This window comes from Pseudorca crassidens, chromosome 4 (assembly GCF_039906515.1).
Source record: "Pseudorca crassidens isolate mPseCra1 chromosome 4, mPseCra1.hap1, whole genome shotgun sequence".
NCBI lineage: Eukaryota > Metazoa > Chordata > Mammalia > Artiodactyla > Delphinidae > Pseudorca > Pseudorca crassidens.
In genome coordinates, this window is record NC_090299.1 from 114461630 (window position 1) to 114478370 (window position 16741).

The window sequence follows — 16741 nt, forward strand, 5'->3', positions numbered from 1 at the left end:
CCAGCCAGCCTCGGGCCTCCTGGAGGCTCAGTCCAGCCACCTCCTCCTCTGGGAAGCCGCCCCAACTCCCCCAGGCTGGCACCTGCAGCTAATGCTGCCTTGGCGGTTCTCACCTGTGCACCCGTCTGTCTCTCCAACTGGCCTTAAGTGCCACGAAGTCAGGGATGGTGTCGGTGCCTGGCATGTAATGGGTGAGTAATAAGCATAATTGAATGTGGATAAGGGAATTAAATAATGGTTCTCAGCCCCGCTGTGCATCAGAAACACCTTAATGCCTTTTTCAAATAAATAAAAAAGCCAGAACCTCACTCCTACAGATTCCAGTGCAGTAGGTCTGGCGGCGGGGTGGGGGGGGGGGGGGGCGCCAGGCTTCTGAATATTTCAAAGGATCCCCAAGTGATTCTGATATGTTTTGACAATAGTTGAAAAGGAAAAAAATGAATGAATTAGTGGACAAATGTATATATGACTGCACGTGCAACTGTGAGGCTCTCTCTCGTGGCCGTTCACACTCAGAGTGAACAAACGGCAGACATTTATGAGGGAGGATAGCGGGTCCCTGTTGGGGTGGCCACCATCCCATTGCCAGGGAAAACAAAGTCAGAAAACCAACTGCTTTACCCCTGACCAGGGCTTTCTGACAACCAGGGGGCAGCCGGAACAAGTCCCAGCCACCACAGGGGGAGCTAAAGGAAGGGAAGGAGTGAAGGGAAGCACCAAGGGCCAAGTTCCTTACTCTCCTTCCTTTCACTCCAGCTGCGACATGCCGCTGGTTGTACTGCTGTTCTCACTGTGCAGCTGGGGACACTGAGGCTAGGGAGGGTGAGCGATCTGCCCAAGGCTATAGCTAGGCCTTGAACCCACATCCTCTGACTCTAACATCCATACTCTTAACCCCAGGGTGGCACTTCCACAGAAGCAGGACACATCACAGCAGAGGGATGGCGAGACTGCACACCAGAGACTACAGAATGTCATCATAAATGCTCAACAGGAACAATGCCAACCAAATACGATGTTGCCTTTCATAAAAATTTAGAGAAACCACCATGACTGTGTCACCCTTTTGTAAATCTCTCAGTGACTTTTCCAAGCAATTATTATGATTTTATACAATACACAAATCAGGGTAAGATGAGAACTAAATGTTACACGAGGTCAGGATCATTTCTTTGGATGTAAAGGCTATGCCTTATATTCGAGCCACAAGAAGTCCCAGACAAACAGACACGGAAGCCCTGCAGGTTCCCTGACGCCTGGCCCACGGTGGGGTTGGTAGTAACAGAGAGCATTGCGTGTCTATCCTCTGGCACCAGTTTGACATTTTCCCTGATTCTTAAAACAACTTTCAGCTCAGTATTATCATCCCTATTTCAGAGACCAGGAAACGGAGGCGCACACACTGGAAAGGGACCCGCCTGAAGTTGAACTAAGTGGCAATGCTGGGATTCCAGCTCTGGTTTCTACTCTGCAGAGCGACTTCACATTTCAGGATGACAGTGCAGTTGGCAGTGACCTTGACCAGTGTTAGAAAAAAAACGAGTTAATAATGTTAACCTCAACCTATATTTATATTTGTTTAGACTATTAAGCCAGCAAAAGCACACTCCATTCTCTCAGGTTTCGCTGCACTCCACCCAGCCTTGGGGAGGGCTCTTAGTGCTTGCCTGGTTATTAAAAATGCAAGAGTTGCAACAATGGGCTGGGAATTACAAGGTTTAAAAGGAAGATTCATTTATGTTTTTCAGTTTTTTAGTAGCTTGAGCATTAAAGATTAAAAAAAAAAAAAGATGATTCAAGGAGACAGAAACGGGGAAAAAAGTCAAAACTGAGACCCTAAGACATTTAGGAGAAATGATTTGGCCCTGTTTTTACAGCAATTGCAACGGTCAAAAAGCCCCAAAGAAAACACTGAAGACCAGGTGAGTTATCAGCTGAACAAAAAGATTCTTATTTACAAAATAGTGGCCTTCTGGAGGAAAATAGGAGGAAGAGAGGATGAAAGAGAAGGGAATGGGGGAGGGAGGAGGGACAGGGGGATCTGTGTTCATTTCTCTTTGGAGACTTTGAGAAAGAACCCTTGTTTCCCAAGCCAAAGCAACCTTTTCCATGCAAGAGAGGCAACGAAGCCATGTTGTGTGCCAGCTTTGTAGAATTGATTGTGCTGCAAGAGGGCCTTTTTTCCTTCTACTAAAGAAAAAAAGCCAGTATCAGGACCAAGAATAATAAGAGCAGCTAACAATTACTGGACATCAGCCAAGGTGCAGGCACTGTGCTAAGTAGTTTACACCTATTATTGAATTTAATTCTCACAACCTCATGAGCAAGAAGTATTGATATACCCATTTTACAGGTGAGAAAGCTGAGGTCTGGAGATGTTCATTTGCCCAAGGCCATGCAGCTGGTAAGTAAGTAGGAGAGCAAGGATTCACATTCTCAGTTGTTTCTCTTCTGAGCTGTGCTCACCCTAGAAAACCCGGAGGTAAAACAGAAGTCCATGGCCACGCATTCTTGGAGCGCCTCAACAATGTTAGGGATTTGATGGAAAAAGAAGCACAACAAAGACATCAGGACCATCGAAGGTGTGGATTCAGGTTACCCAAGGCCTGACCGAAGACAACTCATCTTTGGGCAACTCTCAGAATTGGACAGAATTTTTTTTTTTTTTTTTTTTTTTTTGCGGTACGCGGGCCTCTCTCACTGTTGTGGCCTCTCCCGTTGCGGAGCACAGGCTCCGGACGCGCAGGCTCAGCAGCCACGGCCCATGGGCCCAGCCGCTCCGCAGCACGTGGGATCCTCCCGGATCGGGGCACGAACCCGTGTCCCCTGCATCAGCAGGCGGACCCCCAACCACTGCGCCACCAGGGAAGCCCAGAATTGGACAGAATTTGACTGATGGACCAGTACCTTCCAAACCCCAGCCTCTCCTGATCCTCCCTCCTGCTAGACTGCCTTGTCAATTCCTGCTACCACTCAGATTCCTCGCCATAGGCTGTGTTCCAGCAACCTGAAGGGTACCAGAGAATCCTGTATCTACCTTAGCAATGGTCACATTTGCCCTGGGGCAAGATGGAAGGGAGCAGGGCATATTACTGTTTTGCATGCTGATACTGTCACTGAAATTGTCATGATGTCACCAAGGCATATTTAGGGGATTCGGATGACATTTCAAGGGAAACCAGAAAAGTCCCTCATGTTTTTGGAAACCAATGGCCAGAATGCCTGGAGACAGGGCAAAGCTGCTGGGAAGGAGCACAGGACTTTGACCTCGACACCACAACTGCTGCCTCTCACTCCCCTATTCTGCTCATCCTGGGATTCAGGGCATGAACAACTGCCCCTTTGGCCAAAAACCCTCAAAGCAGGCACTTTTTGAGCTCAAGGCTTCAGGTGAAGATTTTTCCTCCAGCTGGAGGTCGTGTTCTGTCCTCAAAAGTCATGAACTCATCCCTCAGGACCTGTGGGCACCAAGAGCATTCCGTTCTGACAGCCTGCCCACTCAGAAAACTACAAGGATAAGAAGAGAAAACAGCTTGCTCTGGGCCCAAGGAGAGTCATAAAAGGGTGGGGAGCGAGGCAGTGGAGGAGGTCTGGACTGAACAACTTGATGGGATCTTTCATGGATGACATTTTACTGCCACTCAAATTACTCTTCGCACAACTGAACACCTAAAACATCCTCTGGCTGGGTGCTCTGCATGGATGCCTTCTGTTTCCAGGGCAACCATACCTGGGGTGGAGGGTGGCAAGCAATAATAGATGGGCTAGTTAAGCCTACTGCCTTGACAACTCAGGTCCCTGAAGTGGATGAACAGCCCACTGGTGCATGAACTCGGTCCTAACACTAGACAGAGCCAGTGGGAGAGATGATGAAAAGGGCATCCAGTGGGGAGAAACTTGTAGCTCAAGGCACCAGGGCTTTCAATGAAAATAACCCTGATCAACAGTCTCCCTAAAGATTCTAGCCATCAGCACACTGATCTTAGCTGTCTCTCTCCCTCACTTCTTCTCTCACAAGATATCCATCAGATAACATTCACTTACTTGGAATGTTTCTAAGTCATAAGTTTGAATCTTGAAACTACAATATCCACCACTGTCGGCTCTTTTTCTGTTTGTTTGTTTGGGTTTTTTTGGAGCGGGGGAGCAATGAAACCCAGGTAGGGAGTGAATCAAGATTCAGGGAATGGAACTGATGAAAAGTAGCTAAGGCAGAAGACTATGCAGGAAGGCACAGGATGGGCTTGGCAACATCACCCACAAAGGGGAACCCAGAATCCTGCAGTGTGTTGACTTCTCCGGGGAAGCTGGAGGAGTTTGAGGCCGAGGACGGTGTCTTCTGGCCAAGGTCTTTCAGAAGAAAGATTCTGTCTCCACCACAGTGAGTGGCCTGGAAAGGGCAGAGGTGAGTGGCAAACCTGGAGAGGAGGCCTTGTCCTTGTGGCTCCTGGTGGGATGCCAGAACCAGCGGGTGGGTGGCTGTAAGGGATGGAGCCTGTGGGTCTGTGGAGCTCCAGGAATGTAAGACAATATATATATATTTTTTTTTTTTTTTGTGGTACGCGGGCCTCTCACTGTTGTGGCCTCTCCCGTTGCGGAGCACAGGCTCCAGACGCGCAGGCTCAGCAGCCATGGCTCACGGGCCCAGCCACTCCGCGGCATGTGGGATCTTCCCGGACCAGGGCACGAACCCGTGTCCCCTGCATCGGCAGGCAGACTCTCAACCACTGCGCCACCAGGGAAGCCCCTAAGACAATATTTTAAGTGCTCACTTCTCCCTGCAGCTATTAAAGCTAAGCCCCAATCCCCTGGATGCAGGTGAGCTCTGAAGTCCAAAGGCACAGTCCTGCCCCTGCAGGGAGGAGTGGGGTGGAGAGGGAGAAGCTCCCTGGAGGATCCAGGGCAATAAGGGTTTTGGTTGGCAGGTGGGGGGAGTGTGTCCATGAAGCAATGACTGAGCATCTCACAATCTAGTCATCTGGAGGTAAAGGAAGAAGACAGGGAGAATGAAACCAACACATAACAGCAAAGAAGATGGTGAAAAGGACACTGAATTGAAGAGGTATACTGAGCAGGGGAGGGCTGAGCAGGGAGGTTACCCAAAGCTTAGGGGGCTCTGGGAGTCTTCACAGATTCCCAAAGACGCCCCGCCCCTCTCATCATTCCTCAGCTCTGCTCAGCCACACTCCCCTAAGAGGCACCCATCTTCTGGAAGAGTTTGCTTCCAAGAGCTGGGACTGCAGAGTTTCAGGGGAAAGCCTGGAACCGAGTGGCCCCATTATGAACCCAGGCATTTGGAGCTGGCACTATGCTAAATAAGACACCTTGCAGAAAAAGGTTTTCTTATTTTCTTCCTTCCTCTTCCCCTCTGGGAATAAAAGTAGGTTGTGTTTCTCCTGCCCCCGTTCCTTGGCGATCTCGGAAAGGAGAGCTGAAAGGGCTTCTTGGATCACCTCGTCCAATTCTCAGCCCAGGATATCAAGGCCAGCGCCTTTTGTCTCGGCTAACGTGGCCACTGCAGGGACTGAGGCCAAAACCAGTTGCTGGGGCAGGGGGTGTTGGAAGTGGTTCTGAGGTCAGCCACCGGAGTCACGTAGGGCAGGCACTCGGCCCCCGGGCCCCGGGAGGTGGGGGGGATTGGAGGGGGGTGGTCCTGGGCTCCCTCCCATGCCGGCAGGGTTGGGGGTGCTAGGAAAGAGGGTGGCGAGAGGGAGAGCTACAGGTGCGGTGACAGACAGGCACTGGTCAGAAGGGATAGGTCCCGGAGGGGATCTGCTCGGCCATGGTCTGAGCTTTGTGCCGGGGGCAGAGCGCTCTCACCGCGGGGTTGGTGTGCTCGCCGAGAAACTTCTGGGACCATAGAAGTGCAACTGGGCACAAAAGATCACGGAGGGGGCAGGGATGGGGGCCTTGCAGGGGCAGGAAGGGTACTGGTGTCTTCCATCTCCTGCGCGAACATCAAGACTGATCCGGTGCCGGGTCTCTCCACCCCCGCTCCAAGTCCCTTTCTTGTCCTCAACTCGGCCCCAAGGTCCGTGGCCCACAGAGGAGACTGAGAAGCCGAAGGGCGCAGAAAGGAGTGCCCCTGGGACCCGCCTGGGCGACACAATCATCCCATCGGTCTCCCCGCCCTGGTACCCGGGTTCAGCCGGTGTGCCTCTGCGCACAGCGGTGGCGCCGAAGGACCCCGAGTCCATCCAGGCGCCGCCAAAGGCGCCTACTCAAGCTGACAGCGGGGGAGGCAGAAGTTGAAAATACCATCACAGAAATACCTGCCTGTCCCAAAGGCCGGACGACTGCAGGCCGGGGGACCGGGGCGCGTGGTGGGGAGGCGAGCGGAGAGCGGAGGGGGGCTCCGCACCGCCCGAAGCCAGTGGCGACCCGCGACCCCGCGCGACCAGGCGCCGCCTCGCCTCGGTGCCCGGGGCGCAGGGGGCGCCGGCGAAACTTACCCCAGAGCAGAGTGAGCGGCTGGGCTTTGGGGATGAGCACCAGGGAGTACACGGCCCCCAAGTGGAGCAGGCTCATCAGGAAGACGTTCCTCCAGACGATGTCCTGCCGCTGCCCGCGCGCGCCGGGCTTCTCCCGGCCGCCGCCGCCGCCCTCCGAGCCCTGGACCCCGAAGCCCACACGGATTTCCTCCTTGGCGTTGCGGAAGGGGACCTTCCCCTCGCCGGCGGCCGGGCCTGGCATGGCTGGGGAGAGGCGGGCGCTCGTGGCAGCGGCAGCAAGCTGGCGATCAGCCGGCGCGGCGCTCTCCGGGGCGGGCGACGGCTTCTGCCTTTTAGGAGGGGATTTCCGCACCTCCCGTCCCCGCCTTCCCGACGCTTCTCTGCTTCCTTCTCTTTTCTTCCTGGCGTTCAGCGTGGCTTAAGGATGCAAATCTTGGCGCCCGGCATCTGTTGCTGGCGAGTCACCCTTACCGCTGCCGGGGCTGAACTCTGCGGCGAGGAACAGGAGGCGAGCGTCAGGGTCTGGAGGGGACGCAGCGGGGTGGGGGGAGGGGGTGTGGAAAGAGCCGAGAAAGCGGCGGAGGAGGGAGCGCTCCGAGGGAGCTGGGAAGAAAGACCTGCATAGCTACAGCCAATCAGGATCGCCTGTGGGGCTCTTAAAGAGAAAGGCGCCTCCTGGGCCTCCGCTGCCCGGGCTCCCCGGGGCCGGACGGGGCATCCTGGTCGGCAGGCAGTGGGCAGCCTCCGCCCGCGGGTGGGTGAGCTGTGGCTCCCAGGTCAGGGAGCCTGCAGAGGGGCTCACAGCACTTCTGCAGCTGTTGTGTGTTTATACGGTTCCCAGAAATACCCTTCCCTTTTGAAAAGACTTCTTTTTGCTTTGAAGCTACGGGCTGGAGGATTTACAATACTTGCCCCAGGTCGCAACACAAGTTAAGGCCAAATCTGAGTTGAGAATCACAAGTCCCTGTGTCTCCCGGTTTCTATGGCTCCTTGGTCCTGTGGGGGGTTGCAGGCAGCCGCTCAACTTTTTTTTTTTTTTAATAAAACACCTTTATTGGAGTATAATAGCTTTATAAGGTGGTGTTTCAGTTTCTGTTGTATAACAAAGTGAATCAGCTATACGTATACATATATCCCCATATCCCCTCCCTCTTGCCTCTCCCTCCCACCCTCCCTAACCCACCCCTCTAGGTGGTCACAAAGCCCCGAGCCTCTCAACTCCTTATTGGACAGGTTGCAGCCAGACACAAAGTAGGTGCTCAAATAATGCCTATTAGATGATGAATAAATGATTTGGGGGCTGTTAGTATACAGTAGTGCGCTGCCACTGCGCGGCTCATCAGCCACGCAACTGTTTGTGGCAAATTCTCTGCTAACCAGTGCGTTTCTGCACTGTCTCCTAAGCCTCCAAGTCAGCACCGTTGAGATGGAGCTTTAGAAAAACATCACCTGGAACGTTCCAAGGAAACTTAACCTCAGAAGAATCGTGTCTGCTCATTCCTCCCCTCCCAACGCGGATAATTTAGAACTATCCAGAGGGAGCCCTGATCGTACAGAAGCCCAGAGGAGGGCGAGCTGGCCATGTCCCAAGCAGCTGTGGCTGCACCTGCGGCGGATAGCAGAAGCAAAGGAATGGAAGCTAGGGGCTCTGCATTCTACTTCTAATTCACTGTGACCCAACTCAGTCCTCTGGGGACAAATTTCCTCACCAGGAACTAAGCTTTATTCTTCTTTCCAGCTTGCAAAGTCTATAAATGTGAGTTTGAAAGGATACCATTATGTTGACAAAGAAAGCTGATTTTTGGATCAACTGTTGTTAGGAATCCTTTCCAGCATTACAGGAGAGGGGGAAAAATTACCAAGAATTGACTACATGAAAGGGCCATACATGAGCATCTCATTGTTAGCAGACCAGAATCAGCCCAATCAGCCAGAAAAAACAATACCTAATTTAAAACTGAAGCAACGTATGTGGTTTGTGGAATGGTGGCCACTGAGCCAGTGTTATGGTGTTGCTTCAGTTGGAGCTGAAATTATAGAATGAAGGGACACTTGCCCGGCCACCAGATAAACGTCGGCCCTGTCGTTAGACCAGTGAGACAACAGAACATGAGACTTAAGGGCATAAACCTCATCAGCCTGCTCAACCTTGGCTTTAGAACGAACCACTTTTTCTTCTCATGTTCCCTCTGCTCCCCACAGCCACCAGACCCACATATTCCCTGTGGTTCTCTATTCAGACTGTCCTTTCTCTAGGGGTGGAGTAGTTGTTCTGTCAAAAGCCTCTCTCTGGGTTATTGTAATGACCCACCGCACCCTCACGCTAACCATTCAGTCATTTGTTGGGCAGGCAGTGTGCACCAGTCCTGCTATGTGCCAGCACTGGTGCACACTGGGGATACGAGGACGAATAAGGTGTGGTCCATGCCCTGAAGGAGCTCCTCATCTAGGAGGGATGAAAGATCAAACAAATGTTACCTCTTGGCTATGAACTGGGAAGGACAGGAAGGTCCAGTCCGTTATCAGAAAAAAAAAAAATTCTTGTTAGGCATCAAGTGTACATGCAAAGCGTTCAGGGGAGGCAGCAAAATAGTCCTTTATGTGGCCCCAGAGTACCTTATCTGTTACATAAGCTACTTTATCTTGGCTCTATTTTAAATGAATATCTTCCTCTCTTCCTGCCAACAGGTCAGACTGGGGGTGGCCAATCATTTCAATTGGTTGGACTCATGATAGAGAAGGGGATGTTTTCATCTGTTGGAGGTGGGAGGACATGCTCCTCAGGCCTTTCCGATGCTGCTTCCAGAAGGATGGCTGAAGGACATTAGCCCCTCCAGATCTAGCCTCAGGGTGACACCTTTACACATACAAGGTATACTCTTGAATATCCCCTGTAGCATATTATGCAGTCAGGGCTACTGTCTCTTTTCTCCATCTTACTAAAGACCCTAGTATATTTTCTTAGCTTCTGGTCAAGACCCTAGAAGTGGATGGGTATTCAACTCACTCATGGGACAGTAACCCTTATCCTGTCAAACAAAGAATTACCGAAAATGTGATAAGACCCTATTAGAGGTATGTGCAGGAATTAAGCGGAGGCACGAAGGAGTAGTTAATTCACACTAGAGGGGAGGAGGCAGGTGATATCTGGGTAAGGGTTTTTTTTTTTTTCTTTTTTTTGGGACTTGATTTTTAAAAAGTTTAAACTGTGGTAAAATACACATAACAATTACCATCTTAATCATTTTTAAGTGTTCACTTCAATAGTGTTAAATATATTCACATGGATATGTAACCAATCTCTAGAACTTTTTCACCCTACAAAGCTGAAAATCTATACACATCAAACAACTCTCCATTTCTCTGTCTCCCTACTCCCTGGCATCCGCCATGTTGTACTTACTGTTTCTATGCATTTGACTACTCTGGATATCTCATAATATAGTATTTGCCTTTTTCTGACTGGCTTTCATCACTTAGCGTAATGTCTTCAAGTTTCATCTATATTGTAGCATGTGTCAGAATTTCCTTCCTGTTTGAGGCCAAATAATATACCTCTCTCTCTACACACACACACACATACACACACGCACACACACACTACATTTTGCTTATCCACTCATCCATCAATGGACACTCGGGTTACTTCCACCTTTTGGCTATTGTGAATAATGCTGCTATGAACATGGATGTACTGCTATACCTGCTTTCAATTGTTTTGGATATATACCTAGAAGTAAGACTGCTGGATTTTATGGTAATTCTATATTTAATTTTTTTGTGGAACTTCTATACTGTTTCCCATAGCAGCTGCAGCATTTTACATTCCCACCAACGGTGCACAAGAATTCCAATTTCTCCACATCTTCACTAACACTTGTTATATTCTGTTTTTTTATTTTTTTCGATTACAGCCATCCTAATGGGTGTGAGGTGATATCTCGTTGTGGTTTTTGATTAGCGATGTTGAGCAGCTTTTCATGTCATCTTTGGAGAAATGTCTATTCTAGTCTTTGCCCATTTTTAAATTAGATGTTGCTTGGTTTTCTGTTGTTGAGTTGCAGGAGTTCTTTATATATTCTGGATCTTAACCCCTTGTTAGATAAATGGTTTGCAAATACTTTCTCCCATTCCATAGTTTGCCTTTTTACTGTTGTGTTTTTGATGTTTAGAAGTTTTAAATATTGATGTAGTCCAATTTATCTATTTTTACTTTTGTTCCCTGTGCTTTTGGTGTCATATTCAAGAAATCATTGCCAAATTCAATGAAGCTCTCTCCCTGTGTTTTCTTCTAAGAGTTTTATAGTTTTTACTTTTTATGTTTAGGTCTTTGATCCATTTTGAGTTAACTTTTGTATATGGTGTATGGTAAGGGTCCATGTCATTCTTTTGCACGTGGATACCAGTTTTTTAAACACTATTTGTTGAAAAGACTCTCCTTTCCCCATTGAAAGGTTTTGGCATCCTCGCTGAAGATCATTTGACCATATACTTGAGGGTTTATTTCTGGACTTTCTATTTTATTCCATTGGTCTATATGTCTGTCTTTTTGCCAGTACCACATTGTTTTGATTACTGTTGCCTTGTAATAAGTTTTGAAACCAAGAAGTATGAGACCACCAACTTTGTTCTTCTTTGTCAAGATTATTATAGTTATTTAGGGTCCAGTGAAATTCCGTGTGAATTTTAGGATGGTTTTTTTTCTGTTTCTGCAAAAAATGTCACTGAGATTTTTATAAGGATTGCATTAAATCTGGAGATCACTTTGGTTAGTATTGACATCTTAACAGTATTAATTCTCCAGTCCATGAACATGGAATGTTTTTCCATTTATTTGTGCCTTCTTTAATTTCTCTTAGCATCATTTTGTAGTTTTCAGTGTACAAGTCTTTTGCCTCTTCAGTTAAGTTTACAGGGTAAGGATTTTGAAGAAGTACTGTCTAATAGAAATATAATGCATGCCACGAATTCAAGCCACTTGTGTAAATTTAAATTTTCTAATAGCCACATAGAAAGAAACAATAAATTTTAATAATATTTTACTTAACCCAATATATCCAAAATATTATCTTTTCAATAGGTAATCAATGTAAAATTACTGGGACATTTATACTTTTTTTCACACACTGTCTTCAAAATCCAGTGTTTATACTTACAGCACAGCACATCTTAATTCAGGTTAGCCTCATGTGGCTACTGGCTACATATTAGAGAGCACAGTTTTGAAGGATGAGTAGTTTACTAGACAAAGAAATAGAGGAGGGCAACCTAGGCAGAGAAAATAGTGTGAGCAAAAGCTTTTTCATTTGTCGCTTAGAGAGATGTCTGGAATATCTGAAGTGAAAGTAGAGAAATGGTGGGAGATGAAGATGAAATGTCATGCAGTGGGCAGCCCATGAAGGTAGGTGGGTGCCTTTCATGCCCAGCAGAAGTAGCCATGTGAGGGGAGTCACTGACTGGCTTTATGCAGCATAATAAGATGATCAAGTAAGACAAAGGTACAGATTCTGGAAAAGATGTGTTAGAGAGGAGAAGATAAAGCCAGAGGAACTCAAATAGAAGAACCAACAGGATTTGATGCTTGACTGAAAATGAAGGAGGAGAAATTAAAAGTACAGGATTCTTTTTGGGTCTCTGGGTTGGATATTCAGGTGAAAAACAATGTCACTTACTGAGATACTAAATCGTACTGTGTTTATTACCATTTTTGTGAAATGGGGATAATAATACCTCCCGTACGGTATTTCTATGGTGACTAAAGTTTAGAACAGTGTCTGGCATGTAGTAAGGAATCCATAAATATTAGTCATCATGACCATCATCACATGGATCATCATTTTTGAGAAGGAACTGAAGAAATATTCAGTATATTCAACATTTGTTAAATATACATATAGGCCTGGAGCCCAGCAAAGGTCTAGGCTGGAGAGAGTAACTTAGTGGTAGTTCAATTTAGTAAAATCCATGGCAGTGGAAGCAGTTGCCCAGGGAAGGTAAGAAAAGGACTCAGGACAGCCATCTAGTGAACTGCTATTTGTGAGAATATCAAAGAAAGAGAAGCCAGTGGTGTGGACAAAGAAGGACTGATGAGAGATGGGGAAGAAGCAGCAGAGTGTGGGGGAGCAACCTTGAATACTACAGAAAGGCTGGGGAGGATGGGAATGAAGAGACCACCTCGTACAGAGGTCATCGCTGACCTTTGCCAAGGCCTTTTCATTGAGTGGTGGGAACAGACCTTACACAGAGTTGTGTTTAAGAATAAGAAGGAGGGCTTCCCTGGTGGCGCAGTGGTTGAGAGTCCGCCTACCGATGCAGGGGATGCGGGTTCGTGCCCCGGTCCAGGAAGATCCCACATGCCGCGGAGCGGCTGGGCCCATGAGCCATGGCCGCTGAGCCTGCGCGTCCGGAGCCTATGCTCCGAAACGGGAGAGACCACAACAGTGAGAGGCCCGCGTACCGCAAAAAAAAAAAAAAAAAAAAAAAGAATAAGGAGGAGGAGGGGGACTTCCTTGGTGGTCCAGTGGTTAACCCTGCACTTCCAATGCAGGGGGGTCAGGTTAGAACCATGGTTGGGAAACTAAGATCCAACATGCTGCGGGGCTCGGCAAAAAAAAAAAAAAAGAATAAGCAGGAGGAGACAAGCACGGCATACCTATGTAAATTAATTTTCAAGAAGCTTGGCAATGAAGGGGCGAAGGACAGAGAGGTGAAGTTGAGTGTGTTTCTGAGGAATCTGAATATATCTATTGGGTTAGGGAATGATAATGAAAGGTCAAAGGTCAAAAATATAAGAAAGAGGATGCTTGATGGAACTATTTTCCTAGGGTTCAGGGTTAGACAGGATGGGATCAGGTGATCAGATGGTTGGCTTCACTTTGAAGAGAGGGACAGCTTTTTCTTGACACTGGAAGGAAATGAGGATGAGGGCGGATTTAGCTTGCAGAGTGAGCCAGTAAAGTGAGGCAGGGTGCTGTGATGGCTGGTTTGCTCTGAAGGGAAGGTCAAATCACCTGCTAGGTAAGCAGAGTGGGAATTTGGTAGAAAGCTGGGGAAAAGTGATGAAAGATTCCAGGAGCTGTTGAGCAGAATGAGAGAGGAAGCTGACCAGGACCCCTAAAAGGTTGTAGAGCCAAATTAAGGGTCCAAGTAAGAATGGAAGCCACAGGCTCGTAAGGCGCCAGTCTGCACAGTCATGTTGACACAGCCTCACTCAGCAGTTGGCTGGGATCTCCAGATTGAAGTGGGGATGGGGACTTGATGGGAGAGAGAGCCAGGTAACTGAGGTGCTGGTGAGACAGAAGTTTGTGAGGAGTCCAGGCTGGGGAAAGGGGGAGGAAATGTGATCAGAAGGAAGCTAAGGACTCACAGGTAGTGGAGGAAGCAAAGGCATCGAGGTTTTGAGGAAGTTGAAGGGTAGATTTCTATCTGTCAGGGAATGAGAATAAAGGAAGCAATGGCCACTGTGCACTAAGAGTGGGATTCGGAATTTAGGACCTATAGTGGTCGAAGAGTTTCCAATGATAAACTCCAAGGTGAGGCCACAGGGTTATATAGGAGGTGGCGGTCGCTGGAGCTGAGGACGCTGAGGTATCTGGACAGCACCTCCACAGAAGACTGAAATCCCACAGCCGAGGCCTATGGGTTTAGCTGGAGAAGATTGTGAGCCAGGTGTCCAAGGGCTGTGGGGAGGCTTCCTAAACAAGGACAGGTAACAGTTCTCGAATGTCAATGAACAGTTACAAGTTTACAGACACAAACTACAAAAGGGCAGCTCTGAGATGTACTGGGAGAAAACCATCATAGCCAAAATGCCTAGGTTCTGGACAATAGTATGTGCCTCGGAGTAGAAGTTGCTTCAGGTAGGGAGAGAAAGAGACAGAAGATGAAAATGTTGGATGGCAACACTACCTATAAAAGCTGTGTGTGAGGGCTTCCCTGGTGGTGCAGTGGTTGGGAGTCCACCTGCCGATGCAGGGGACGCGCGTTCGTGCCCTGGTCCGGGAGGATCCCGCGTGCCGCGGAGCGGCTGGGCCCGTAAGCCATGGCCGCTGAGCCTGTGCGTCTGGAGGCTGTGCTCCGCAATGGGAGAGGCCACAGCAGTGAGAGGCCCGCGTACCGCAAAAAAAAAAAAAAAAAAAAAAAAGCTGTGTGTGAGACTTGCTTCTGAGGTGTGTGGGCTGGTGTGGTCAGGAGGGCTTCATGGAGATGGTGGCAGCAAACAAGGCCCTGAAAGATAGAATGACCTGGTAGCAACTCCCAGTTGGAACACTGTGCCAGAGAAGTCTCAGAGATGGGAGTGAGCCTGGCAAAGTATCTAGCTAAAGCGTTAATATAAGATTTTTAAAAATTGTGTAAGAAATGTTTGTGGAGGGACTTCCCTGGTGGTCCAGTGGTGTTAAGACTCCGCACTCCCAATGCAGGGGGCCCTGATTCAATCCCTGGTCAGGGAACTAGGTCCTGCATGCTGCAACTAAGACCCGGCACAGCCAAATAAATAAGTAAATAAATTAATTAAATTAAAAAAAAAAGGAGTTTGTGGAGAAAATGCAAGCTCTGGGGAGGAAGGAAAGAGAAAGAAAAGATCCATTCTTTTATTTATTTATTTATTTTTTGCGAAGATCCATTCTTGAAGTAAGAGATTTACAGTGATTTTCATGCTTATGGTTTTCTTAAGGAAATTTAGATTTTGGCTACAGGAACTACAGTGTTGTGAAAATGATCCAGGTTTGGCATTTGAAAACCTGGGTTTGAGTTTGGCTGCACCACTCTGAATTAGCAAGTCTGAGTACTCTGTGATTTGAGGACCATGACAGTCTCTTAGATCTTCAATTTCATCCTACATAACGTAAGAATTAAGACAGCTCCACGCTGGGAATACTCTCTGTGCAATTTACCTAATAATCTAACTTCGTTTTTTTCTTGTGCTAAATGGAGATACCCCTTACCTCACAGGAAGAGAGCTCAGGACGATGTCTAATACCTACTTATGTGCTGAATAATGTTGGTATTTCATCGGTTTTTAATCATACCAGAGAGATAGACTCCATGCAGTTATGAAACCTGCCTGGCCAGGACACCAGGATGCTTCTGGGGACCCCAGACTTGGGAAGAGACTCATCCCTGGTTGGGCTGGAGGGATTCAGACCTTGAAGGAAGGAATTCTGGCTGCACCAGGATTCGTTTGCTCTGAAGGGAACTATGAAATAAAATAAAATCTCCTGCTCTACTTTATCAGAGGTAATCATTTAAGGCAACTCCTTTGGCTCAGGAAGGAATGAGCTCTGCAGCTCTTGTGGATTAAAGGTCAGGGGGTTGCCTCTTGGATGAGATGCATGGAATGGCAGCAAATGGATGACAGCAATTTCAAATGTAAACCTCTTTCTGCTCCCAGAGTAAGAAAACCACTCATAGGCTTTAGATTAGAGTGATTTCAGGGGAGCATAAAGTTGGGAAGTTAGCCTCCAAGACTATGGGAGGATCGGTTTTGAGATACAGCAACGCCACGGCATAGTAGAAAATTAGTCTTCTCAGCTTCCTTCGATCACAGGAGAGTTGTCATCCCTGCTTCTGTACTAAATGGATTGGAACATTTTCCCCATTAAGATTTTATAGCAGTGGATGAGGGGAAGCTGTTCCTCTGAAAGGAATGCTTCTATTGCTTTGGATGTGAAGAGAGGAAGGGGTTTTCTTTTAACAAAACCCCAGCCTTACTGCTTAAGATTCTTCCCCCCCATTTCCTGACCACTCTTCATAGAGTGCTCCAATTTGGCAGCAGGAAGATGGGCACTGGAAATAGCCAGATCTGAAGACCCTACTTCCTAATTCATAGACAAGAGAGGGTCTACTTACTGAAAAACCCAAGCCAAACCTGACTCTGATACCACCTGTCAGTGACATGCTGCCCCCTGCATCTTTCCAAGTTATCTTCAGTTTGAATCAATTAAGAGTCCTTCCTTAAGCATCTATTGATTTAGCCTCCTCTAGAAGCACCGAGCTCAGCTCCACGGACAGAGGAGTGCACGGCTGTGCTCCTGGAACTCACAGCCCGGTAGGGAGGCAGAGAGGGATCAAATAATCACTACAGGGAGTGCATGCACAGACGCTAACCAGTGCTACGGAGGAGCCACTCCTTTTTATGACCCAGCCATGAAACGTGAACATTTGTCAGTACCTATACCACATCCCCCTTTGACCAACAGCTGCCTAGAAACGAGGTCCACAAACCAAAACAAGGTCCACACTCCTCCCCACTCTCTCTCCCTGCTCCCAAATCCCAGCTCTCTGAATCA

The 16741-nt window shown here is 48.1% G+C and overlaps 1 protein-coding gene across 1 annotated transcript in view; it reads right to left on the minus strand.

Moving 5' to 3' along the window:
* The window catches only part of SCD5 (stearoyl-CoA desaturase 5), a 156900-nt gene extending 149883 nt beyond the window's left edge, over positions 1-7017 (minus strand). Inside the window, exon 1 of the mRNA XM_067736399.1 lies at positions 6453-7017. Within this exon, the coding sequence (XP_067592500.1) occupies positions 6453-6693 (241 nt within the window). The 5' untranslated portion in view covers positions 6694-7017. The remainder of the gene's footprint in view (positions 1-6452) is intronic.
* Between the last annotated feature and the right edge of the window lie 9724 nt (positions 7018-16741).